Below are 26,311 nucleotides of genomic sequence, written 5' to 3'. Positions count from 1 at the left end.
TACCTCAACTTGAGGTTGTTGTAAATAATGTACAGGACTGTTTGACGGCACGATATGTAGAATTGCCTAACAGAAGTTCATGCACAAACAGGCCTAGCCCCCCTCGTCGCCGTGGGGAGGAGCAACTTGAGCAGCAGGTCGGCTGATGTGGACTTGCACAGGGTGGTGTGTGAGAAATATTAGTTATTTGCAGAAATGTTTGTGTTGGTTCCACACAAAAGCCATATAAAGTATCTCTGAGATCAAAACAGGACCTTAAAAATAAAAATTTGTGGGTGTCACAGATATCATTTGCAGTAATGTTAGTGAGCTGCTGCTGTGTTCCCATGTGGACAACACTAGTCACTATCGGTTCTTGGTTCATTGCGGGCCAGTTATTGTTTTCAGTTCTTAAGGACACCAATCTACACAGAGCTTTGGGCCTGCATTAGCCACACATATACCTCCTCCATTCTGGCCCACGCTTAGACCACTCTGCCGTGACCCCAGTTATGGTCTGGCTGATGCAATAAAGCCTATCACTTGTTTACTTTCATTGGACACATGGTGGCACGTTTAGCATGTGTCTTCCTGTCTTAGCATGAGGGGCGTGTGTGCATCAGGAAGGCGAGATGGGCACGGTTGGTGATGGATAGGTAGTGCCAGGTTTTCCCAAGGACGGCGGGTGTGCTCCCACCAAGACTAGGGATGCACGCCCACCCGGGGCATCAGTTGGTCATTGTTTTTCTGCCCAACGTCTGGGTTACGGTATTATGGGCGGCGGCCTTTTATCCTTAGCCTTGCTATTGGGAAACAGCGGGTGTGATATTTCTGCAACTCAGGCAGAGTGGCAGTTTAGTCTATACAAGAAAGGCAGCAGCATGAGCTGTTTGGAGACAGGCGGAAGGCCTGGGTTTGTCTATCATACTTAACATCTTTGAGGTTATTCTCCCTGTTCCACAGGGAGGCCAGGGAAAGCACGGAGTGACATGGTTGACCAAGACTTAGCCTGGCTTGCCGCTTCTGCGACCTTGTGAGGTTTGTTTATGTAGAGGCTGTCACTGTGGTTTGATAGGCGCCAGGGCCAGATGAAGGTTCAGTGCAAGGCCACATTTTGGGGGGGCAATTCCAGGCGAAAGCATTAAGCCAGACAGCCCTGGGAATTAGGCAGGCGTACGATTAGCTAAGAGTTTGGTCAAACTGAGGGAGAGCATATCGACCACAAATAATTGGGGAACCAGAAAACGCTTTACAAAGCAATGCTGTAGATTTCCGGTAGAGTGCTGTATGGATAGGCTTCAGGGATAAGGCCATGACCTTTCTGGAAGGGGTATTTTTCTTCGCCTGTGTCGCACTGGGAAAGGAAGTAAGGAGGGCTGCATGACTCTTTATTCTACCTGCGTTGGCACATCTTGCCAGGAGTGATGGTCAAAGGTTTTGCCTTCAGCCAGCCTAGGAAACGCCCATCCACTCCAAGCTAATTGTTCATGGTGGTTTTGGGCCACATTTACACAGCCCAGTATTTGGCCCCTGGGGTTGTCGGTGTCGTGAATTACTACATTTCACTGAACTGGAGGTGGGACCGGGTCTTACGCTAGCAGAAGTTAGGGAGTGCAAGCCTCCTCCTAGGGGGGGTGGCTGCCTGAATTTGCTGAACTATTCCGAACGTTTCACAGCACTACACGGGGGAAAGGGTCCATTACCTGTGCATACTTCAACCAGACACCCCAGAATGGCATGCCCTCATCTACATGGTCATAATGAGACCGCAGAGAGCGACCATACCTCTTGTACTTTGCATTTAAACTTTCTAATAATGGAAAGGGCTTAACACCTTCTGAAGTGAGCACGACCAGACATGTGACAGTTTAAATGGGCAAAGCTAGCGGAAAGCCAGAGGTATTGTCATCAATTAAGGCAGAAGTGACCCAGGTATTGGCAGGATAGAGACACTGCCAACTATGAAGATGTACACGCAATCATAACTGGGGCTCACAACAAATTATTTGATAAAATAAGAAGTTTCTTTTCAAGCCACCATGTCGGTGCCACGAATTATCGATAATGAGCAGAAGTTTGGGAGTGCAAGCCTCCACCTAGGGGGTGGTTGGCTGAATCCGATGAACTACTTCAAACGGTTCACAGCACTGCACGTGGGAGAGTGTCAAAGACCTGTGCACATTTCAACCAGACACCCGTGTATGGCATGCCCTCAGCTACATAGTAATAATGGAGAGAGCAGAGAGCGACCAGGAGCATGACCAGAGACGTGCTGCTCTCCACAGACATTTGACAGGTTAATGGGCAAGGCTAGCGGAAAAGCCGGATGTAATGTCGTCATTTAAGGCGGACGTGCTCCAGGTATTGACAAGATAGAGACACTGTCAACTATGTAGATAGGATCGAAATCATAACCGGGGCTCACAACAATTCATTTGATAAAATAAGACGTTTCATTTTTAAGCCACTAAGGCGGCACCACAAATTACCATAGCACAGCAACACCGGTGTACCAAGGACTGCAGGCACACCTATTGACCCTTTTCCAGCAGCAATAAAGTCCGAAAGCTAGCTTCTATTAATCAAGCGAGGCAACTGGATACGCTGTCCCAGTGGGGAGCAAGAAAAGAGTGGGTTTGACAGCGGGACTAGTATAAGACTCCATCGTCCATTTAATGTCACTTAATTTGCAAGTGGAAAGGCGAAAAAGAGGAGATGTTGCTAAGATATGGGTCAGTTTGCAGTAAACAATAGCGTAATACCATGTGAAAGGAAGCAAATTGATATACCCGTTATGTCCGCTTGTGTTTATTACGTAGGTAAAGTGGCTGACTCACACGCTACCTTCACCCTGCTTGTTGTGCTGTAGCTGTTGGGAACGAAATTGTAAGCCAGGAAGGCACTCAATTTGGCAAGTGAAAAATCTTAATAGGATTGCAGGTCCACAAGTGCCTAAATCACCTATGCCTTGTTACCTATGCCACAATTCCCAGTCTGAGAAACAGATTTAGGTGTTGCTCTTCCCGCTCAGCCTTTCTTGGAGCCCGGGAGATGGGAAACATTCACACATTTGGGTCCACGAGCTGAGAGATGTTGCTGCGGCAGCTCAGTCAATCAAATTGGCTTTATCCGGAGTCAGGATAAACGGCGTCCGATTAGCAGTCGCGTTAGAATGGTGTGCCCAGCCGAGAAATCATGCAATCCTCTCAGTAGCAGCAGCAACTCAGGAACCTGACGCTATCAATACATCACCTTTGTAGATAGAGTGGAAATTAAAACCTTCGTGCTAGGATATGAAGGGAATCGATGGACTGAGGAACTCAGCTGTGGTTCAGTTCTGGCTCCATATGCAGGTGCTAGATCTTCCCATAATTACGTTAGGATGATCTGCTGTAGCTTCACTTAGAAGGTTGGGAACACCAGTCACGTCTAAGCTGAGCGGCATTGGGGCCAAGAGTCATTCATTGTTAGTCTGCCCTGGGCTTCTGAGTAATGTTGCAACTTAATGCCGTATATTTACGGTTACAGAACAGGACCCATTAGTCAGCCCAGTGAAAGCTGGCTCGCAGGGGCGGGCACCTATAAACAGCGAACGGAGGAAGGGGGGCTCTGGCAGCGACGGTAGCCTCCCCAGAGCTGTGGCGGAGTTACAGGGCGATCTGGATGCAGACGGGTACAGTAAGGGTACCTCTGCGACAGGCGGTACAGTAAGGGTACCCCTGTCCGGCACAGTAAGGGTGCCCGAGCCAAGGTCCAGGAGCCGAAGGGGGTTCTGGGAAGACCGCGACGGCGCCCCGTTAGTCCTTCGGGCGGTTGGGGGGCCTGACCAACCGGGGGTGTGCCACAACACGCTCCGCCCCTGTCGGAAGGGGCGGGAGTAGGATACAGATCACGTGACCCAGTGGATGATCTGTAAATAATTATGTGCCACACTGCCGGGCATCGACCCACCGTGTGTGCTGGCTCACCAGGCGGGCGGAGCAGCAAGGGGCTGCCTGCCCTGGATCGCCCGTAAGATAACCCAATTTTATTATCATACTATGTTGTATGAAATAAACCTGCAGCAGTTCTTCACCCACAAATAAAGTGTCAGTGTAATCATTGGGTGACGTCTGTGTATGCGTGTTGACTGAAGCGGATGACGGTGTGGTCACTATGCCGCTGCCCGCGTCCCAAGCAGTGGGACATCAGCAGGGCAGCTTGTTAGTGGCCGCCCGTCGGAGCCTCCCCCTTTGCTGCCTCGCGCGCGAGGCTACGCCCACTAAGGTATTACTCCCTATAGTTGGAGCTGGAGACGGGCCATTGGGGGCGGGGGGCGCGGCTTGCCCCCCCTACTTAGGAGGCCCTCTCGCCCAGTTCCTCCTCTGTTTCCTGCGCGCCGCTCCAGCCTGGACACGCGATTTCCCACCCTTTCCACTTACCCCACGTGTCAGGCACAGCGCGTTTTTTGGAATGTTTTAATGTTTTCTGTTGCGTTGCAGGCGGAGTTACAGGGCGATCTGGATGCAGACGGGTACAGTAAGGGTACCTCTGCGACAGGCGGTACAGTAAGGGTACCCCTGTCCGGCACAGTAAGGGTGCCCGAGCCAAGGTCCAGGAGCCGAAGGGGGTTCTGGGAAGACCGCGACGGCGCCCCGTTAGTCCTTCGGGCGGTTGGGGGGCCTGACCAACCGGGGGTGTGCCACAACACGCTCCGCCCCTGTCGGAAGGGGCGGGAGTAGGATACAGATCACGTGACCCAGTGGATGATCTGTAAATAATTATGTGCCACACTGCCGGGCATCGACCCACCGTGTGTGCTGGCTCACCAGGCGGGCGGAGCAGCAAGGGGCTGCCTGCCCTGGATCGCCCGTAAGATAACCCAATTTTATTATCATACTATGTTGTATGAAATAAACCTGCAGCAGTTCTTCACCCACAAATAAAGTGTCAGTGTAATCATTGGGTGACGTCTGTGTATGCGTGTTGACTGAAGCGGATGACGGTGTGGTCACTAAATGCTGTCCGACCCAGAACCTGTCAGCTCATATCCCTCCACCCCTCAGAGTCATAATAGAGTGCGTGCCACAGACTATATAACTCTTTTTGTCACTCACTGCTCCTCGCCCCTTTGTCCAGTGCTGACTCTGCCCTCCTGTGTTTGTGTTGAGGCAGCGTCTGCAGGGGCGTAGCTTCAGGGGGGGTGTTTGAGGTGTATCCCCCCCGCTAAAAAATGTTTTCTGTAGTAAATAGTTGGGTACAAGTGCTTTTAGTCGGGTATGGTGAGGTGTCTGTCAGATTTCACCTGGCATTTTCACACACACACAGACAAAAACACACACACTCTCACTCTCCTGTCTCTGGTTTAACGGTCTTAAAAAATGTTGGTTAGTTTGAAAAATATTGTGTTTTAAGTACTCCTAACACACTGCCATTTAAGCACACCCTCATGCCCCTCTTCTCGTATGGTGTATTTTCACAAGATGTCTGCCTCCCTGGACGGTGAGTGTGTGTTGTAGCTGGGCGTGTCAGTCGGCTGCAATTGCACAGGGCGAGCCAAGGTTGTGCAAGGAGAGGGCGGGTTTCTTGCGGCAGTCTCAATGTCCAAGGGTCTGCTCTCGTGATACCAGGAGTAGGGGAGCCTAGTTAACGCCCTTGTCACCAGCTGAGCCTGGAGTGAAACTTTGTTCCTATGTGTGAGACTCCGTTAAAGCATACATAGCTGTGAAGTCAGGCAGACAAGGTGTGAGACAGGGCTTTAAGTGGGATGAATAACTTGGGGGTCTTCCAAAGGGGCGTGGCCAACGTAATTAAGGGTGTGGCTTAAAACACATAGGCTAAAAATCTGTGATTAGTGCACCGCCCGACCGGTATTTTGCTGCTTCTGTCATTGCAACCAAATATATAATACAACAAGTAATATTGCATTTCCAACAAGTCAAGGCCTATTGGCTTTATCGGTGGTTGTAAGTTGCATAAGACAAATATGCAACAACTATGGCTTTGTTGAATATAATATTGAAAATGCTTCAGTTTTGAAATGATGAGACTGTGAAAGAACTAAAATGAGTCTTTTTGAAGTTACATCAAAGGTACTGAAGCAGAGTTAAGATTTTGTTTTCACCCTGAGGATGAGGACAAAAATACAGAGCCCGATAGGGACCCGTCTCAGCACCTGCTTTTTAGAACTGTCAGAGCTGAGCACCGGCAGGACCCGGCCCACTTAAAGCCATGGTTAGAGACATTATGGAACAGATCTCCAAAAATGCAAGACTCTATTAGACTATATAGGACCATTGTGTCTGACTGACTGTACTATGAGAATCCATTAAAGTAGGTGTAGTCGCTCAGCGCAGCAGTGAAACGACCTTCCAAGACGTCACGTGACGAAAACACTTCTTCCAAAAATGTAAGAATCTATTAGACTCTGTAGGTCAATCATGTCCTACGGGTTCTAATAGATTGGAATGTAATTAAAATACATGAAATTCCGCAATTTCTGTATAAAAACCTGTCTCTCATTTCTTCATAATAGGCAACTTGTGACGTTCCCAGTCACCTATCATAAAGAAATAAAACGATGTCAAAACTCAACTGTTATAACTTGTTATAGTTGAGTTCCTCAGAATCAGCAGACGAGGTGAAGGCCAGGTCAGGTCACGGTTCATAATTAAGCCAGCGGCTTAAAGAAAAATGAATTCATGCTTTTCTTTCTTTTGTAGTTAATATGTCTCGCCTGCAACCAGCGCGCATGCGCTGTCGCTGGAGATAATCTATTGTTCCTAAACAAAAAAACTAAAGGGGGGGTTTTAGCCTGCCCATTACTTACCATTGGGTAGCTTCTTCTTCACTCTTATTTCCTTGCTTCTCATTGGTACGCTCGTGCAGACTTCAGTTCCTCTTCATTTGTTCATCTCTTCGATGGAGCATGGACCTAGTACTGATTAATGTCTTTATTGATGTCCTGTGGTTTGACATTCAGGAAGATGCAAAAATGCTTCGGATTACAGTTTTATACACAAATAATAAAAAATGTGCATCTTTTTACATGGTGCTGCCTAACAAAAGCAGATCAGAGAAGTGTAATTTTGAATGGTGTACGGAAAGTGAAGTCTTATCACACCATCAAAATTTGACTATTGCTGTATGTGCATTTAACTTGCCACAGTAACAGGGCCACTGAATGTGTTGTGCTACATTTCATATGCATTTCACATGAACCGTTTGTGATGGTACAACATTCAACTGACTTGCTACAGAAAGGAGGCTGTATTCTTGAAAAATCCAGTTTGTATTTCACTGTAGTAACCTTATTGCGCAAGGTGGTGTTCCAAACCAATCTTCCAACCACATACTCTCAACACAATGTAGCATTTGCCCATGTAGACTAGTGCTTCAATGCTCCTGGAATGGGTAGTAAGCGCTATGTCACAGTAAATGCAAAACATATATTTCAATGAAGACCACCTGCATTGACTGCTGAGCAGTACAGTCTAACACAATATTTTGTAAGCGCTGCTTGACTTTTTCGAGCCTTTTGATTGAACACAGCATCGCTTTGTCTGAAGGAGTCTGTTGGCTCATTATGCCATCTGCGAGAATAAATTCCAGTTGTTTGAATAAAAAACATCACAGCCTGGCGAGTTCAGAATGTTCAAGCACTAATAATATGTAATTATCATCAAATTCAATGGTATTATTTTACCGGCACCTGAAGGATGAAAGGTTGATATGACTCTGCCAAAACTTTAAACTGGGCCTGGTATTCGCACCAGGGCTGGCTTTAGCGCTGGTGGCGCCCGGTGCGACAATCATTCTTGGTGCCCCCATGACTGCCTCCTCGGATTCCCTCACTACCACTGGGCAAAGGTGCCCCTCATCTATCCAATCACAAGTTATTGCTAAACACAGCACCGCCCTCAGGTCAGTGCCCCTCCCCCTGCCTCTGGTCAGCACTTCTCCCCCCCAGGTCAGCGCCCAGTGCGGCTGCACCATTCGAACTGCCCTAAAGCCAGCCCTGATTGGCACACAGGTCTCTGAAAGAGATCCCTCTAGCTTCCACAATTTTTGTGATTTGAATCGTGTGGAGTGGATCACGTGTGTTTCAGGCCTGTGTTCGCCAAACTCTGCCTCTTACATCCTAGTTAAAGTGTTTGGAGATGTGAAAGGCTCTATATTGTACCTGTATGGCACAGTGCTAGCGAGGGAAGCCAGGAGACTGTTGTGCGCATGCACTCCAGATGCCGAGAACAGTGACTTCACAATTTGTCTCTGTTGTTTTAATAAATCACTGTCTATTTTGACCTTGTATGTAAAGCCAACCATAAAAATCCTAACACGATAAAAACAATTTAAAAATACATAGAATATCATCCCCTATACAAGAATAGACGTTTAAAGCCTTCCTATGGCACACGCTATGTCTAAAAATGTCATGTTTAACAAGAGTCAGATTGCCACCCTTCAGTGCTGAATATTATACATAAAATCACTTTTAAGATTAAACGTCGAACATCTAAAAAAAGTAAACAATCAAAAAGCAGAAATACATTAAATTCATCATACCATAAACCACATATACAGCTAACCTCCGTGTTCAATAGCCCTTGGAATTTACTATGATTCAAATGTAAAACATTAAAAGTAACCTGGAATTTTCAACAACAACCGACAAAGAAGAGGGTGAGGTAAGGAAGACAAATAAGGAGCTTTGATTTAATTGCCAGGGTTTCAACACATAGCTAGCCGACCTCTTCGTTGCCAAGTAACGTAAATCCGCAAGCCTTGATTTCCTGATAAAAATATATTTAAGTATTTTTTCAGAAGGGACGGGGGCTCCGCAGCTTTATAATTTCCAATATTTAACTTTCTCGTAATTTTAGTCAGTCCACCTTTAATCTTCTGCGCTCAATGCAGTTCTCTGTTTCTAATTTCCTTTTTTTATTTTTTATTATTATTTTTTTTTTCTCAATGCCCGGTACAGCCATACCTGCCTCAACCACAAGCTCAAGACCAAGCTCAACCACAGAATCCCAGTTTCAACCTCCTATTTACAACATTGAAGCAGATGCAGGGCGAAGCGAGGATTGAAAGCCGAAGGGCCAGGCAGGCGAATAAAAAGATACAGGGATCAATCACTGTGAAAAGTAAATAAACTGTATGCAGATATGGCAGGCAGGGTTGTGGAGGTAGAAGAAAGAACAGGAAAGCTGGAAGATGAGGTCGCTAAATGGCGAGATACTAGGCTTGAACAGGAAAAAATTACAACGGACGTTTTATGGAAACTTGAAGAGTTTGAGAACAGGCAAAGACGAAACAATATCAGACTGTTGGGGGTGGAGGAAGGGAAAGAAGGACAAGATATCTGATCGTTTGTGAATGACTTGCTCAGAGAGGGGCTTCCTGAGATAACTAAATGGGATTGGGAAAAAGAAATCCAACGTGCCCACCGTTTTCCCTTATATCAGAAGAGGGGGAACATGGCACTTAAACCAAGGGCGATCTTGTTAAATGTGGGGAATTTTTTATTAAGGGAGGAGATTATGAGCAAAGCAAAACCCGAGGCCAGGCGCACTTACAGGGATAGAACCTTCTTTGTCCGGCCTGACTTTTGTCATGCCACTGTTGAAAGGAGGTGGCGGATGAGACAGCTCATTACACCGTTTCATAGCCTAGGGTGTGAAGCCTACCTGATGTTCCCATCCCGATTGAAAGTAGGGCTAAATGGTCAATTTAAGGTGTTCCATTCGGAAGTAAAAGCACAGGAGTACCTTAATGAACTAAAAGTCTCTAAGGGGCAAGGGGTCCCGGTAGTTACTAATAGGAAATAAAATATAACTAAAAAAAAGAAAGAAAAAAAAAAGAGAGAGAGGGGGGGTAGCAAACTGCGATCCGGCGGACACGCATAGGTCAGGATTGACCTATTTGCCAGTAAGGGGGGGAGGGCTCTAAGGGTGGGATCTCTGGGGAGGGGGCGGGGGTTACGGGCACAGGGCAAGACACAGTGAGAGAATGTATGAGTACAACAGTGAGGGAAGATGGATGGCTAGAGACAGACGGCATGAAATCATGCAAGAACAGGAAAAACAGACAAACACTTAAATGGGGGAATGATCGAAAAATTAGTAGGATTCATTGGCTGGGACAAATACTAGATGTAGGTTAATGGGTACTCGATTTGTCACGTGGAATGTATGTGGATTAAATGACTATCGGAAAAGGCAGACAGTTTCACTGGCATTAAAAAGGATGAACGTGGATTTTGTGCTATTGCAAGAAACACAAATAATGGGGACACAAGGGTATCTTCTGGACCAGCTAGGCTTCCTGGTACTAGTATATTCTAAGCAGGGGGCAAAAAATAGAGGAGTGGCTATTCTTTCTAGGAATAAGGAAGTTATTACAAGGAAAAAGCTAGAAGATCAGTGGGGCAGGTGGGCATTGGTTGAGTGCCTACTCAATGGGAAGTGGATTACCCTGGGGACTATTTATGGATCAACTGATGATGACCCAGAGATATTTGAATACTTGGATCTGGAGTTAGCCACCTGGGCTCCTTGTGTCATCTTAGCCGGGGATTTTAATATCAATGGGACAAACGGGTTAGGGCTAGGGCCCCAAGGGGGATATAAAGGCAAAAAAAAAAGAGTGTGTAAAGCGTTACTTAGCCTTGTAAAAAATAATGTTTTAACAGACGTATGGGGGAGCTTGAGACCGGGTGATAAGGGGTACACATATTACTCAGCTCCGCACAGGACTTGTGTAAGGCTGGATTACTATTTTGCATCCAACTTTCTGATCCCTAGCTTAGAAATTGAAAGACTTCCTAGAGTATTCTCCGATCATAACCCGCTGATTTTAAATTTGGCTACAATAGCTGCTACACGGAAGGAGAGGGTATGGACGTTTGAAAGAGGGCTACTAAGCGATGAACAGTATATTCAACATATGACACAATGGATAAAGATCTTTTTTGAGATTAACAGGGGGACTGCGGCGACAGGTATGGTTTGGGACGCCTTTAAGGCAGGAGCCCGGGGGGAGACCCTTAGTTATAGCACCTTTAAAAGAAAACAAGAGCGGCTGAGGAACTTAGAAGTAACCAGGGCACTTCTTGAGGCTGAGGAGGAGTTAGAGCAATGCATTTTGCTAGGGATTTCGCCCGAGCAAGTCCTTATCAAGGTCGCTAAGGCAAAATTGGAGGCAGAAGAGAGCGCGGCAAGTAGGGCTGCTAAGATATATTTAGCAAACAAAGAGAGATGTCACGAGTTTAGTGAGACAGTGGGACGTACACTTGCCATACGTACCAGGCAGAAGGTGGCTACAGGGGAAGTTAGGGAAATTAGAGACAACAGGGGCACGCTACATATAGATACAGAGGAGATTCGCGAAGTATTCAGGCAGTTTTACGCTACCCTATAAGATGAGCAGTATGGTAAAGAAGGGGAGGCAATCAATTCATATCTACGGGAGATACCAGTAACAACACTAAGTGAGGAGGACGCTGAGATGTTAGAGGCATCTTTAGATATAATAGAAATTAAAGTTGCTATACAGAATCTACCCTCTGGCAAAGCAGCGGGACCAGATCAAATTCCGATTGAATTTTATAAGGTATTTTGGAATGTGATCAGTATAGATTTTTTGAGCACATTACAGCAGGCTCAGGTAGGAATCTCCAAACCGGCATCCTGGGGAAGGGCTGATATCGTTATAATTTTAAAGAAAGGGAAACCACCCACCAAACCAGGCTCATATAGGCCGATAACCTTAATGAATGCATATACGAAGATTTATTCAAAGGTATTAGCTACTAGATTCGCCAGTAAAATACACACCCTTGTTAGCAACAACCAACACGGCTTTATACCTGGTAGGGGTACTACCCATCATATACGGAAGGTTATTACACTACTCGATGTTGGAGAAGTTTCAGGAGACCCGATTGCGGTAATGCTTCTAGATGCAGAAAAGGCTTTCGATCGGGTCTCCTGGGACTATTTGTGGCATACCTTAAAGAGAGCAGGGCTTAGGGAGGGATATGTTAGGGCACTGCAGGCTTTGTATATTGCTCCGGTGGCTTCTATTAAAGTAAATGCAGGCTCCACCCCTCCAGTGAAAATAAAACGGGGAACAAGACAGGGGTGTCCCTGCTCACCGCTATTGTTTGCGATGTATATGGATCCGCTAATACGTAGGTTGGAGATGAACAAAAGAATTGTTCCACTAACTACGTGCTTGGGACAGTGCAAGATATTAGCATATGCCGATGACGTTGTGGTTATAACACCAAATCCAGCAGAGGCAATAGAGCAGGTTGAGAGCGAGGCTTTGAAATTTGGACGGATATCGGGATATGCGCTGAACACATCCAAAACGCAAATTATAAAGAACCAATATGTGCAGTGTCTGGATCAGAGAGTGGTGGATTCAGGTGTCTATTTAGGGGTAACTATTACCTCTGCCTTAGAGACTTTAGTGGAAAAAAACAGAGCTCCAATAATTGTTAAGGTGAGGAAAGACTTAGATAGGTTACAGAATTTACACCTCTCCATTATGGGTCGCACAAACATCATTAAAATGATGGTCCTCCCAAAATTTTTATAAATATTCAGGGCAATTCCCCTAATGTTTGAGGATAAATGGTTTAAAATACTAGAGAACATGATAAACAGATTCATCTGGGCCAATGGCAAGACGAGAAGAGCACTGAGGTTTATGGCGCTGCCACGACATAGGGGGGGATGGGCGTTACCTGACCTAAAGCTTTATTATTGGGCAGCAGCCCTACAGTATATGATAGGCCTAATTGGGGGTGCAGAAACAGAAGGACAAGGGGTCTCCAGCAAAATTGCAATATATGGGCTAGCCTTAGGATCAGAAGCAGAGAATGTATGCCTGAAGCAGATGGATTCGAGCTACTTTAAAAGGACCAGATTTAAGACAGTCAAGGCAGCATTTAGTATTTGGAAAGCCTTTACGAAGAAATTCGGCCTTGGGAGATATAACTGGTATACTAGAATGGGAGAGAGCCCCTCCTTACCTCAAGATTTTTTCTGACTCTGTGTTTAAAGAATGGGGGAGGAAGGGAATAAATAAGATTGGTGACATTCTGGGTGTGCAGGGGATTATGCAGTTTTCGGAGATTCAACGAAAATATGGAATAGCCTCAAGACACTTTTTTAAATATTTACAGGTTAGAAGTTTTATGGTAACAAAGAAGGGAGGGCAGGTAGGATTTGAGAAAAACTCAATCATGGAGATTATTCAGGAAGGAACTGACTGTACGATTAAAAGGTTTTACTCTGAATTGATAGAATCTAAGCAGGATGACTTGGAAAAAGGAGCAGTAAAATGGGCACAAAAATTGGATGTAGGGAAAGAATCCTTTTCTCTCTCATTAGAAATGGGGCAGAGTATATTATGTTCCGCGGCTCTTCAGGCACAGCACTACAAAACTCTGTATAGATTATACTATACCCCTGCTAGAATAGCGCAATGGGGAGGGACAACAGGAATCACTTGCCCAAGATGTGGGAGCTTAGAGGCTGATATAGTTCACATCTTTGCAACATGCCCACATATGCAAATAATACAAAAAGATATTGAGACCTTTTTTTCTAGATCATTAGGAATTGAGATTAACTTAACACCTGTGATTATACTGTTAGGAGTGAATAATGATGATAGGCAAATGGAATTTGAATGTTTTATCTTTGTCGCTATGGCAGTATTGAGATTGTGTATTGCTTCGGAAGGCTTACACCCTTACCCCCGACCTTTCACCGTTGGTTAGCTAGACTAATAGAGATTTATAATCTGGAGATGGCAATTTATGCAAGGAAGGGAAAAAAGGGAAGGAGATTAGGCAGACAAATTTGGGAACCTATAACCAAGTGGAAAGAGTGATGTGTAAGATAATATATTTTGTTAGATTACAATTAATTGATAATAATTTGAATGTTTGTATATTCTACATGATTGATTATGAATTGTTTAAGGCTTAAGAAAAACGGTAATAGCGAACAGAGTGTACAAATTGCCGTTTTAATTTTGTTCTTGTTTTTTCTTTTCCTCTTCTATGTTGAGCCCTGTGCAAAATAAATGGGGAAACATTTTTAATAAACATTTTTTTCCTAATTTCCATAGCATAAAAGATTGAATTTTTTCAGATTATCGACACTGCCAAATTTACCCCAAATACCTAATGTTGATTTCCATGCCAGGAAGTTCCAGGATTTCAAATTAGATTCCATTCTCATGGCAGGAGTCAATACTCCACTGGGTAGCCCAAGCAAGTTCTTTAGACATTTGCCTTCACACTTATCCCAGCCCACACGACGGACTTACGACACCGCCACCCTCAACGCACTCAACGCCGGACGGGACCCCGCCTGCTACCGAGCCACCCCGAAACGCGCCCACGGACCCTTCACCTGCCGAACCTGCAAGTTCTCCTGCCTCCGGACAGGCACCACACCCGCCAAGCCGACCTCCAGCAACAACCACCTCAAGTGCATCCTGCTCAACACCCACTCCATCCACAGACACACCATCGAACTCTGGAACCTCCTTGACACAACATCGCCAGACATCGCCTTCCTCACAGAAACCTGGATGAACGCCTCCTCAGCGCCCGACATCGCCACAGCCATCCCGGACGGTTACAAGATCACCCGGAGGGACCGCGTCAACCAGACCGGAGGAGGCATCGCCATCGTACACAAGAACACCATCCGCATCACGACCAAATCAGACGACACCTTCTCCGCTGCCGAGCACCTCCACTTCCAGATACACACCGACCCAAAGACCACCCTCAGAGGCACCCTCATCTACAGACCCCCGGGACCATGCACACAATTCAGCAAAGACATCGCAGACTTCATCAGCCCGCACGCCCTCCCCTCCGCTGACTACATCCTCCTAGGGGACCTCAACTTCCACCTGGAGAACAACAAGGATTGCAACACCACCACCCTGCTGGACAACCTCGCCAACCTCGGACTCAAGCAACTGGTGAACACCCCCACCCACTACGCCGGCCACACGCTCAACCCCGTCTTCTCTTCCAGCAGGCACGTCTCCTTCAGCCACTCCACCGAACTCCAGTGGACTGACCACAGCTGCGTCCACTTCAGCTTCAGAAGAACCACGACCCACCACCAACCGCAACAGGTTCCTCGCCGGAGCTGGAACAAGATCACCACCGAGCAGCTCACCACCTCCCTCAGCCAGAACCCACCCGCCAGCACAACGGACCCCAACGAAGCAACCTCACACAGTGGCTGACCGCCTGCGCCGACGACCTCGCACCACTGAAGAACCCTCCCAGCAGACCCGGCAGCAAGAAAGCCCCATGGTTCACCGACGAACTCAAGGACTCCAAGAAGAACTGCCGCACCCTCGAGAAAGCCTGGCGCCACGACCGAACCACAGACAACATGACCGCCCTCAAGCACGCCACCCGCAAGCACCACCAGCTGATCCGCACCACCAAGAAGACAGCATTCAAAGAAAGACTGGAAAACAACGCCCACAACAGCAAGGAACTCTTCGGCATCGTCAAAGAGCTCTCCAACCCCAGCGCCGGAAACAACAACTTTCTTCCCTCACAAGACCTCTGCGACTCTCTCGCCTCGTTCTTCCACCGCAAGATCGCCGACAAACACAACAGCTTCGGCGCACCAACCACGCACCCAGTAGCCGAACCAACGCAGCCCACCACCACCCTCTGCGCCTGGACCCCGGTCAGCACCGAAGACACCACCCGCACGATGAACACCATCCACTCCGGATCTCCAACCTACCCTTGCCCCCACCACGTCTTCAACAAGGCCGACTCCATCATCGCACCCCAACTCCGGGACATCATCAACACCTCCTTCCACACCGCCACCTTCCCGGAGAGCTGGAAGCACGCCGAGCTCAGTGCCCTCCTGAAGAAACCAACTGCGGAACCCACCGACCTCAAAAACTTCCGCCCCATCTCGCTCCTCCCTTTTCCTGCCAAAGTCATCGAGAAGACCGTCAACAGACAACTCGCCGCCTTCCTCGAGACGAACGGATCCCTCGACCCCTCGCAGTCCTGTTTTCGAGCAAACCACAGCACCGAGACCGCACTGATCGCAGCCACCGATGACATCAGATCCCTGCTCGACAACGGCGAAACAGCGGCCCTCATCTGCCTGGACCTCTCTGCAGCGTTCAACACTGTCTGCCACCGCACCCTAGTGCAGCGCCTCAGCAACGTCGGGATCCAAGAGAAAGCACTGAAGTGGATTGTCTCGTTCCTCGCCGGAAGAACTCAGAGAGTCCGCCTCCCCCCGTTCAGATCTGACGCCACCGAAGTCATCTGCAGCGTACCACAAGGATCATCACTCAGCCCAACCCTCTTCAACATCTACATGAGTCCCCTCGCAGCCATCGCACGCCAACACAACCTCAACATAATCTCCTACGCGGACGACACCCAGCTGATCCTCTCCCTCACCAACGACCCCGCCACCGCCAGAACTAGCCTCCAGGAGGGGATGAAAGAAGTCTCCGAATGGATGAAGAATAGCCGCCTGAAACTGAACTCAGACAAGACGGAAGTCCTCATCCTGGGATCATCACCCTCCGCCTGGGACGACTCCTGGTGGCCGCCTGCCCTGGGCACCACTCCCGAGCCAACGGACCACTCACGCAACCTGGGCTTCATCCTGGACTCCTCCCTCTCGATGACCAGACAAGTCAACGCCGTCTCATCATCATGCTTCAACACCCTGCGCATGCTCCGTAAGATCTTCCGATGGATCCCCACCGAAACCAGAAGGACAGTCACCCAGGCGCTCGTCACCGGCCGACTGGACTACGGGAACACCCTCTACGCCGGAACCACAGCCAAACTTCAGAAAAAACTCCAACGCATCCAGAACGCCTCAGCACGACGCGTCCTGGACATCCCCCGACACACCCACATCTCAGGCCACCTGAGAGACCTGCACTGGCTCCCCGTCAGCAAGAGGATCACGTTCAGGCTCCTCACCCATGCACACAAAGCTCTCCACGACCTGGGCCCCATGTACCTCAACAACCGCCTGACCTTCTACACGCCCAACCGCCAGCTACGATCGACCAGCCTCGCCCTCGCCGCCGTACCACGCATCCGCAGAGCCACCGCCGGAGGAAGATCCTTCTCCTACCTGGCAGCAAAGACGTTGAACTCCCTCCCCATCCACCTTCGGATGACCCAGGACCACCTCTCCTTCAGGAAGCAACTTAAGATCTGGCTCTTCGAGCAGTAGCGGACCCCAGCGCCTTGAGACCCTCCGGGTGAGTAGCGCGCTATACAAATGCTATGATTGATTGATTGATTGATCCCACATTGACTCGGAGCCTAAAACTTCAGCCCCATGCAAACACTGAGGGGACACCATTGTTATATATACAGTAAACTCTAGGGAGAACGAGGGGCCACCAAAAGCTTTCTTAAATGTGGATAGCCCCCAGTCGTAGATAAAGCTGTGACATCCCCATTTCATGATGCAATACCCAATTAAATTTCTCTGAAAATGTAATCTAAAAGTACTTACGTGGGGAAGCCACTTCTACATGCTTTTGCCCAAAGACCCACATGTAAGATTTGGATTTCTTGAAAAAATGGACGTTTCATTTTATCTATATATATGGTCAACTCATTGGAGATATAATATTTACTAAACAACTCAAACTTTCTTTGGAGCCCCGCCTGTGTTAGGTCAAAAACTGTGAGGTCATCAGCATACTGGCGGCACGATATATATCTCCCCCCCCCCCCCCCATTTTAGGGGGGGAAGTCTTGGCTTCCATTAGGACTTGTGGCAGTTCAGCAAGATAGCAAGATATAAGCCAAAAAGTGTAGAGGCCCACCTGCACCCATTTATTAATAAAGTATAGACTTCTTGTGGTAATAAAACAAGCTCACACGTTTGACTAATATTTTGACATGTTTAATCTGTAGTTTTTACATATTAATTTGAATACACGTCTTATGAGAAATCTGGGTGAATCTATCCAATAAGTCACTGATCTACACTGCTACAAATCACAGACTCTATACTAAGCTAGAGCAAAGTAAACATTTTTAAATATAATATATTTTATACAAATGCAATGTTGAAAAAAATCATTAAAAATAAATGAGAACAACAAGTAATTGTTTTTACTTGAATAGAGGCAAAGAGCTTGGTTTAAAATGACATTTCCCATGAATCAAGAGTATTTCCCCATCCGGGTCTGACTGCCCGGTTTCAAACCACATTTCCTATAAGTTAAGGATATTTATTCCTCTAAGTCCGCCCACATAAAAAATTGGCAGGAAGATCTTAGGAGAGCATAAATAGGCTTATAAATTGGCTGCTTTCTTTTCCCACGGTCTAAGAATGAGGAAGTGCTGTTGCTAACTACGAAGGTAAAAGGGACTTTCTGGTACTATTTTTAGACTAATTGGATGGATCTTAACCATTACAAAAATAATAGAAATTGTTTTATTCTGTCCTTTTAGATTCATTATCATGGAACTAACCACAAAGTTTGGCCAGTAAGAAATAATTTTACGGGATTGAGATTTTCACATTGATCCTCGATTGTGAATTCAGGGTAAGCTAATGTGGCTAGTTGATCATTTTTTCCACATAGACTGACATGTTTCAATATTGCTGGAACCTCAATTTGATGATTTAATATTTTAGAAAATGAATTTGCTGGTGGACTGAAAAAGGAGATAACTGCAAAATTACATAAAGTGGGTGAGAGAGTCTTTCCTTGACGAGTGCCAATATGCTAAATGATTATGTTTTGAGTCAAACATTAGTTTGAATATCAAAATGGATGAAACAGACTATTGTTGGCATTCATGCATTTAGGTACTATATTATAATATTAAATCTTATTATTCCTAGTTAGACTTGACCATATTGAAATAAATGAACTGTAATTGATGAGTTTAAATAAACTGGTTATTTAGCACAGTTTTTCCTGATTTATAAATATTTTGATAATAGCATGTTTGTTTGAAAGAAAGGCCTCATAACTTAAAGGATACCACTATCTCCTTTACATCATTTTATAACGAATAATGAAAGTTGGTGTTTTACAACATGCATTATTGATCGAGATGTCACTAGATTGATAAGCTTAAATGATAATGTATATCAGAATCTCTATTTTCTGGCAAATACTGAAAGACAACTTTAGTTTTGTTTTTGTTACATTAAAAGATATTATATTCATGTACGCAGGGGGCATTTTTTCATTGATGTTTTTTATCATTATTTACAGCCCTGATGAGGCGAATTTTTCAGCGAAACATGTCTTGGCTGTTTTTGTGAAGGGCTCTGAGTCCACTTACAAACTGATGAAATTATGATGCAATTTGAAGAATTTTAACTTGAAATTGCCAATATAACAAAAGACTTTTAGAAGTGAGGTGACCCTTTCCAAAAGATAATAATGGATCAACAAATAATTTTGTGAATGAACTTTAATTTACTACGGACTAATTTTAATTCTAATTTTCTCTAATAATAGAGGTTTCGCCATGTCACCAGGGTGTTTCTCCTTTACCTGCTACCAAGGACCTTTGGCTGATCAAACATTCCCTCCACTTTCCTTTCTCTGTTCTTGGATTTCCTCAGGAATGTTTATGATACTCTAAACCACTTCTGTTTCTGCATTTTCTTCACAAAGAATTGTTCTTTGCTCTAAGGAGGTGTGTGTGTTCTTTAATTTGGGTTTCCTCATATACTCTCTTAGTAGCATTCTTGCTTTCCCCAGAATTCTCTCTGGTCTCACCACACTCCTCCACAACACTCATCTTTACTGACACAATCTCCCTGATCTCTTTGAGAATCCTCTGTGCTTCCCACAAAATTCCACTCCCCCAATACCCACTAAATCTCTCTGCACCAGAATCCTCCAAGATTATTGCCAGTCAGCCATGCTGCTTCAGTACCTACAGCTCCTGGTACTGCTTGGGGCAGCCGGGCTCTCGGTGGTCTTCTGGCACCACTCTCTGAGTTGGCAATCAACAGCACAGCAGAGTCTGGCCAAGGTGGGAGGACTGGAGAAGCAGCTGAGCACCTCACGGAGGCAGCTGCAGAAGCTGGAGCGCCGAGTGGCCGAAGAGACGGTTCGTGCGGACGATATGCAGAGGCGCCTGTCGAACGAGGGAGCTCAGCTTGTTGCAGCCCAGGAACAGCTTGACAGGGTCCGAACTTTTCTCAATGCCTGCAATGCTGAGAAGGTGGGTGACTGTGCCAGTGGGTGGACTGTGCTTTTGTATCACTGAGAATATGTGGGCTGGGGCCACACTCCGTGCTTGTTTAATCAATAACCCGGTTAACAGATCAGTGGAGTACTTAACTTGTAAAAATCAAATCAAAATCAAATCAAAAATACTTTATTTCCAAGAAATAAATTCTTACAGAAAATTTGCACATTACCCAGTTCATAAGTAAACGATCCCAAATGTCATAAAATGAATAGTGCGCAGCACTCATTATGAGCAATCCGACCGACACATGACTTCGGCTAATAGCCGGATACACACTTAAAATTTCCAACGCTAAAAGACAGCAGATGGTCGACAACACAAAGTCCAACATATATTAAGAACGCATTAAAAAGACAAAAGATGCCGAACTAACCATTAACTTGCAGCTCATTTTGCTCTGGTACAACATTGTAAAGTGCAGTGTGCATAGCAGCTTATCACAATCACGTGGGTTCTCCTAATCAAGCTTGTTAACAGGTTGAATTTCCCTTCTCTCGCTAGGCCTTGCCAGATAATCCTCTTGATGCAAACAGGACTCTGTTAGATCTTCGAAACAGTCCAGCACATATTAAAAACATTTTAAAAGAAAGATAAGAAACAAATAATCAATAGCTTGCAACACATTACTCGTTAGGTCAAAACACCACTCGGCCAGCTTAAAGGCGAGCCAACCTTTATCTTAGAACATTAAGAGGAAGAAAGCCTAACCTGAGATGTTATAATTTTTCGCAGGTATTGGCCGGTAGCTATGGCTGCATCCTGGTATCTAAGATCACACAAAAATGTTAAGCCCATTTCTCTCGACTGTATTACATACTTTTTGAATACAGGTCGGAGAATCTTTTTCCCTGCCTCAAGGAAGAGTACACAATCCGTCAATTGGTGGATCACTGAATATTTCCTACCCGCTTAAAGGGGCATTGGCCATGGCACTCCTCTACTTTGTTTTTTAACTGTGATATTCACCAACCTGGGTCGATTCCTACCCTCAGAATTTAATTCCGTAAAGACTTTTCATGAATTGCATAGAGATACGGGAAGAAATCCATTCTCTCCTGCACTGCTAAAAAGGGGCTAAATGAACTCTTAACTTTGAGATACTGAAGGTCCTCTTTCCAACTGGTATCAATAGCGCATCGTCTGACTAACTTGAGCTACAGTCCCTCCCTCAGAGCGCAAATCAGGAACTTCCAGGCACTCTAACATTTCTATCACAGGGTTCTTCCTTGTAGGGAAGGCTGCCAGTGCCTCTGGTAAAATTAGCACCGACAATTTCTCCCCAGGGACCCCGCTTTTAATCCAGGAATAGAAGCGCAAAGCTCCGGTGTCTGCCAGAGCACTCCAGGCTACTGTTCGCAACTCCCTCCTGATGGCTTGTATCATAGCATTTTTCGATAAATCTAGGAGCAGTTTCAACGAATTACCTTCTAAGCTGTGTTAAGCAACCCACCAATCCATTGCCAATACCTCTGCACTATAAAGAGCCTGAGGTACTAATTTGCCTTGTATCACTTCACCTAGTGGCTCAAAGGTATAGCTACCAAATTTGCAGTCGAACTTCTTCGGGCTGTTCATTTCGGCTGAAAGTGCAAGTCTCCGGGAGACCCCATGTTTATCTCACCTCAGATCATGAGAAAATGTCATGCCCGGATACTCATACTCTCAAACCTGCTCCAACCGCACATTACCTAGGAACCAAGCTAAATTATTTTTCTTTCTAGGTGAAAAACAAGGTTTTCTTTGGAGTTCTAAAGACGTTAGGTCCATCACCACTTATCATCTGCATACATTAGGCAGCTGGTATGCTTGACCCCAGTCCTTGGAGGGTAACTGTGTATCTCGCACAACAGCTGGGGGATGTCTGCAATTAACAGACTAAACAGCAGGAGTGCTAAAACGCCCTCCTGCCGTAAGCCATTCTCAACCAGAATGTTCCTTGACAGGCTTCCTTATCCGTAAAGATCAACTTGGACCCAATTATCACTGTGCATTTTCATCACAAGGCTTAACAATGTTCCTGATTTATGTCATTGCTGAAGTTTCCGCCGTAGCGTACCTCTGTCCACCCTGTCGAATGCCGCTCGGAAGTTAACGAAGCGGCAGCAAAGGCTACCTACCGACTTCATTGACTTCCTTGCGACTCCCCACAGCGAGTAGCAGTGGTCCATTGTAGAATGCTTTGGCCTGAAGTCTCCTTGCTCCACCAGGATCAGTCCCGAGCCAAAAACCCAAGCGGTAACGCATAACTTATAGACAGAATATCGATAAGAAAAATCAACTGATAAATAGCAGGCTATTCTAATTTGCCTTTTTTGTGAATGGACTTCACTATTACTACCTTCCTGGAGACTGGGAAGATGCCTATTAGCTAACTTGTAAAAAATAAGTGCAAGTGTGCAAAATGTTTCTTAGGTGGCTGCTGGCACACTTCCACCACTTGAGTAGCTCACTTCCACTTCCTATTGCGGGCTGTTATTTCATTGGAACCTCCATATATTGTGACCGAAGCAGTACTTTGGTTGTGACTAAGGTCATGATGCTTAGAACAATCAGCCACAAAACCATTTTTGTCAAAATACTTGAGATTTCTCATGAATACCAAATGGTTAATGCTGGTCCGTTCCCATGAAGAACAGGGTCAAGACTGATTTGCATATGGCTGGGTCCAAACTGAGGTGGCGTAGTGAGAAAAAGAATGATGGGTTGGAAAGCAACCCGGAGCTATTGCCAGTGGTTAGACTTATTGCAAGCAGCCTCCCATCACCTTTTGTGTGTTTCATGTTCCAGCCTAAGTGGCATGGGTATGCCCAGACGTGGGTCCTGTGCTCGCTGTGTCACTGGAACCAAGCTGTACCCAGCAGATTAGCCCATAAGTAGGGCTATGTTTGGGTGTTAAACTGTTACTAATGAGTTGCAACCTTTCCCCGGACAGTGTTAACAAGTGTAAAAATGGCAAAATAATATACTAATCATTTCAGTAAATATGAAGCAATATGCCCCATAATTTGCTATTTCTTGCTGCATAATATTGTCAACTCTGTTGCATAATTTGGCCCTCTCCTGCCACATCATTTCAGCGGCCTTGACTACAGAGAATTGGTATGCTATAGGGCTTTTCATTCCCTTTTCGGTTCATAACCTACTTGTTGTGCTGATTTCTGGCCTTATAACCAGCACATTGCAAGCGACACTCACGCATCACCACGTCACTACGTCCAATCCGGGACTTGTCTGTCCATTCTGGCATTTGTAGTACAAGTATAAGAATGCAAAGGGTAAAAAAAGAGGGTGGGATGACCTACTCACACATATGAATGAACGCTCAATTTGTTTGCTACTTGTTTTCTTCTAAAGTGTCATGTATGTGTGTGGTGTTTGAATATAGTGAACCAAGCCAAAGAGCGGCAGAATTTGGTATAGTTGTATATTGTGCTCACTCTATGAAAAAACACAACTTTAATTGAACAGCATGAGGGCTATTGAGTAGAAAGTTTCTGCTGATGTATGCAGTGATCAGAAGCTCTCAGGTTTAAGTCCCATTAGGGACAACTTAGCTTCTATCCTTACAAGGTTGGTAGATTGTATACCAGTACTTTTCTTAAAAGTAACATCTGCTATATTCAGCACTTAGGGCCCGATTCACAGAACTAACTTAAGACAAAATCCTAAACTTACTACCATTTTGGTATTCACAGAAGGCACTTACTCATTTCGGTATTCACAGAAGTTAGGAGTCCTAACTTTAGGACTCCTAAATGCCTTCTGTGAATACCGAAAGTCTTAATTTTCTCAGTTTAGGAGTAGTAAAGTTAGGACTCCTAACGGTAGGACTCCTAAATGCCTTCTGTGAATCCCGAAAGTCTTAAAGTTAGGATTTTTCTCTGTTTAGGAGTCCTAAAGTTAGGAGTCCTAACTTTACTACTCCTAAACTGAGAAGAATCCTAAATTTAAGACTTTCGGTATTCACAGAAGGCATTTAGGAGTCCTAATGTTAGGACTCCTAACTTTACTACTCCTAAACTTAGAAAAATCCTAACTTTAAGACTATCGATATTCACAGAAGGCATTTAGGAGTCCTAATGTTAGGACTCCTAACTTCTGTGAATACCGAAATGAGTAAGTGCCTTCTGTGAATACCAAAATGAGTAAGTGCCTTCTGTGAATACCAAAATGGTTGTAAGTTTAGGATTTTGTCTTAAGTTAGTTCTGTGAATCGGGCCCTTAGAAATGGCACATCTATGGTATGAAACTCTATCTAACAAACAGGTTACAATTATTATTTTTCCTTAATAGTAAATATCAAAAAAATGAAATAAATAATAACAATCCCATTGGTCTTTCCCTACTAAACTTGTCACCGATTGACAGAAATGTCATGTTTGTGCATGCAATTTTTCAAGACCAAAATTTTGCTGAGTGTAAGTTAAATTTGTTCTCACTGGAACATCACTTTCAAACCTCGAGTAGGGGTGTCTCCAGATTAAACTGAAATATTTATTTTGCATGTCTTGTGCATTGCTCATTCTGCTGGCACAAAATGTCTAGGACAATTGTCAGAAATTGAAAGTAGGATAAGACCTGGCCTAAGCATATCAAAGAGAGTTGCAGCTGTCTTTAGGATTTTTTACACCACATTAGAACAAATTAGGATACTTTGTAAATTTATTTCATCAAACGGATGCAACTGCTTTTTTCTAGAGCGAAAAGGCGTCACACACAAGTCATTTAAATGTTATTGGTAAGCCCACTGAAAACATGGAAATGTCACACTTAAGCATACTGAAAACTTGGCAGCTATGCAATTATAAACCATCCCCTTACTCTAAAATAACTGGTGGTGGTGCCCACTAGCAACCATTGGCTCAATTAGGTAATGGACCATTGAGCCCGCTATCTGGTTACAGATACCCACTCCTGGTGGGGATGCCCCACGCAGGGTGAGCTTGGCTCCTTGAGTCAGTCTCCATGCAGATCTTCACTCAGCTGGGCCTTGTGCGGGTCATCCAGGCATCCAATGCAGTTCCTCTCCAGCACTGCTGGTCAGCTGCATGTAGCGCTCGGAGACCTTCGGGTCTAGCTAGCGCTATATAAAACTCTCAAATAAATAAATACAAGTCACAGCAGCACTGGATACCAGACATCCAGGATTGCTCATGCCCAAGAGAGAGAAGCCACCAGCAAAGATTCAGCTTTTATCATTATGTCTGCCCAACACTGATGTTCATACAGTTTCTCCTCAATGTTGAGATGATTGACAAGTTATTGACAAGAGATGGCCAGTAATATTCGATGTTTAGAGGCACAGGGAGGAGGCCATGCAGGGCATAGCGCCAAAAACTTGATGTAAAGTATTTTTTTCAAAATTTCTGTTTTTGATGAGGTCTGAAAAGGCCGAAACCTGTCTGTGGTTACTTGCGCCCACTTCTGCAGGGCACCTGGCCGTTCGGAATGGACTGTTCCCATGAGGAGAGTGGTCTGTTTGGCTTTGTATGAGGCAAGTTTCTGTCTAGAGTGGCACAGCAGGCAAAAAACAGTGGGTTGACAAGCTGTCCTGAGTCATTGCCAGTTGTTTAGATTTGAAAGCATTGCTCCCATCAACTTTTGTATGTTTGCTGCGAACTCAAAACACTCCTGGCCTGGTCAGTTGGACCACAGACTTTTTTTCCGTAAAAGGAACACCTTGGTAGAGTTGACTATCAACACTGCGTTGTATAGTTTTGTGATACAGTATGCTTTTTTTTCTTAGAAGAAACTCAAGGAACAAAAACAGCAGGAGATAAATACAATCAGGAATGGAAAAGGTGAGATCATAATGTTAGCCTTTACGTAGATTGTGTGAGATGGGAGCTAGACTACCACTCTTTTACTGTATTTTTCTGTGCATATAAGGAAGCTTACACTGCTTCTGTCCGTACTATCCTGTTTGTGATGGACGCTTTATCATCTGCTGCCTGTACTATAACTGTTGCCTGCTGCTGTCTATACCTTGCCTTTATACTGTGTAAGGTAACATTATACTACTGTTGCTTATACTGTACTTGTTATTCGTGTGTGGTT

At 45.3% G+C, this 26,311-nt stretch overlaps 1 protein-coding gene across 7 annotated transcripts in view; it reads left to right on the top strand.

Moving 5' to 3' along the window:
* Window positions 1–26,311, top strand: part of LOC146772776 (uncharacterized) — a 209,792-nt gene that overhangs the window by 5,570 nt on the left and 177,911 nt on the right. For 3 of the 7 annotated variants that reach the window (XM_085638910.1, XM_085638907.1, XM_085638905.1), the window contains exons 2-5: window positions 18,485–18,579; window positions 18,672–18,724; window positions 19,261–20,224; window positions 26,001–26,055. In XM_085638910.1, the coding sequence (XP_085495036.1) occupies window positions 19,919–20,224; window positions 26,001–26,055 (361 nt within the window). In that variant the 5' untranslated portion in view covers window positions 18,485–18,579; window positions 18,672–18,724; window positions 19,261–19,918. Of the gene's footprint in view, window positions 1–18,484; window positions 18,580–18,671; window positions 18,729–19,260; window positions 20,225–26,000; window positions 26,056–26,311 lie in introns of all 7 variants that reach the window. The other 4 variants (XM_085638908.1, XM_085638904.1, XM_085638906.1 and 1 more) reach the window with 3 other exon arrangements.

This window comes from Triturus cristatus, chromosome 12 (assembly GCF_964204655.1).
Source record: "Triturus cristatus chromosome 12, aTriCri1.1, whole genome shotgun sequence".
Taxonomy (NCBI): Eukaryota; Metazoa; Chordata; class Amphibia; order Caudata; family Salamandridae; genus Triturus; species Triturus cristatus.
This window is presented reverse-complemented; position numbering and strand designations above follow the sequence as displayed.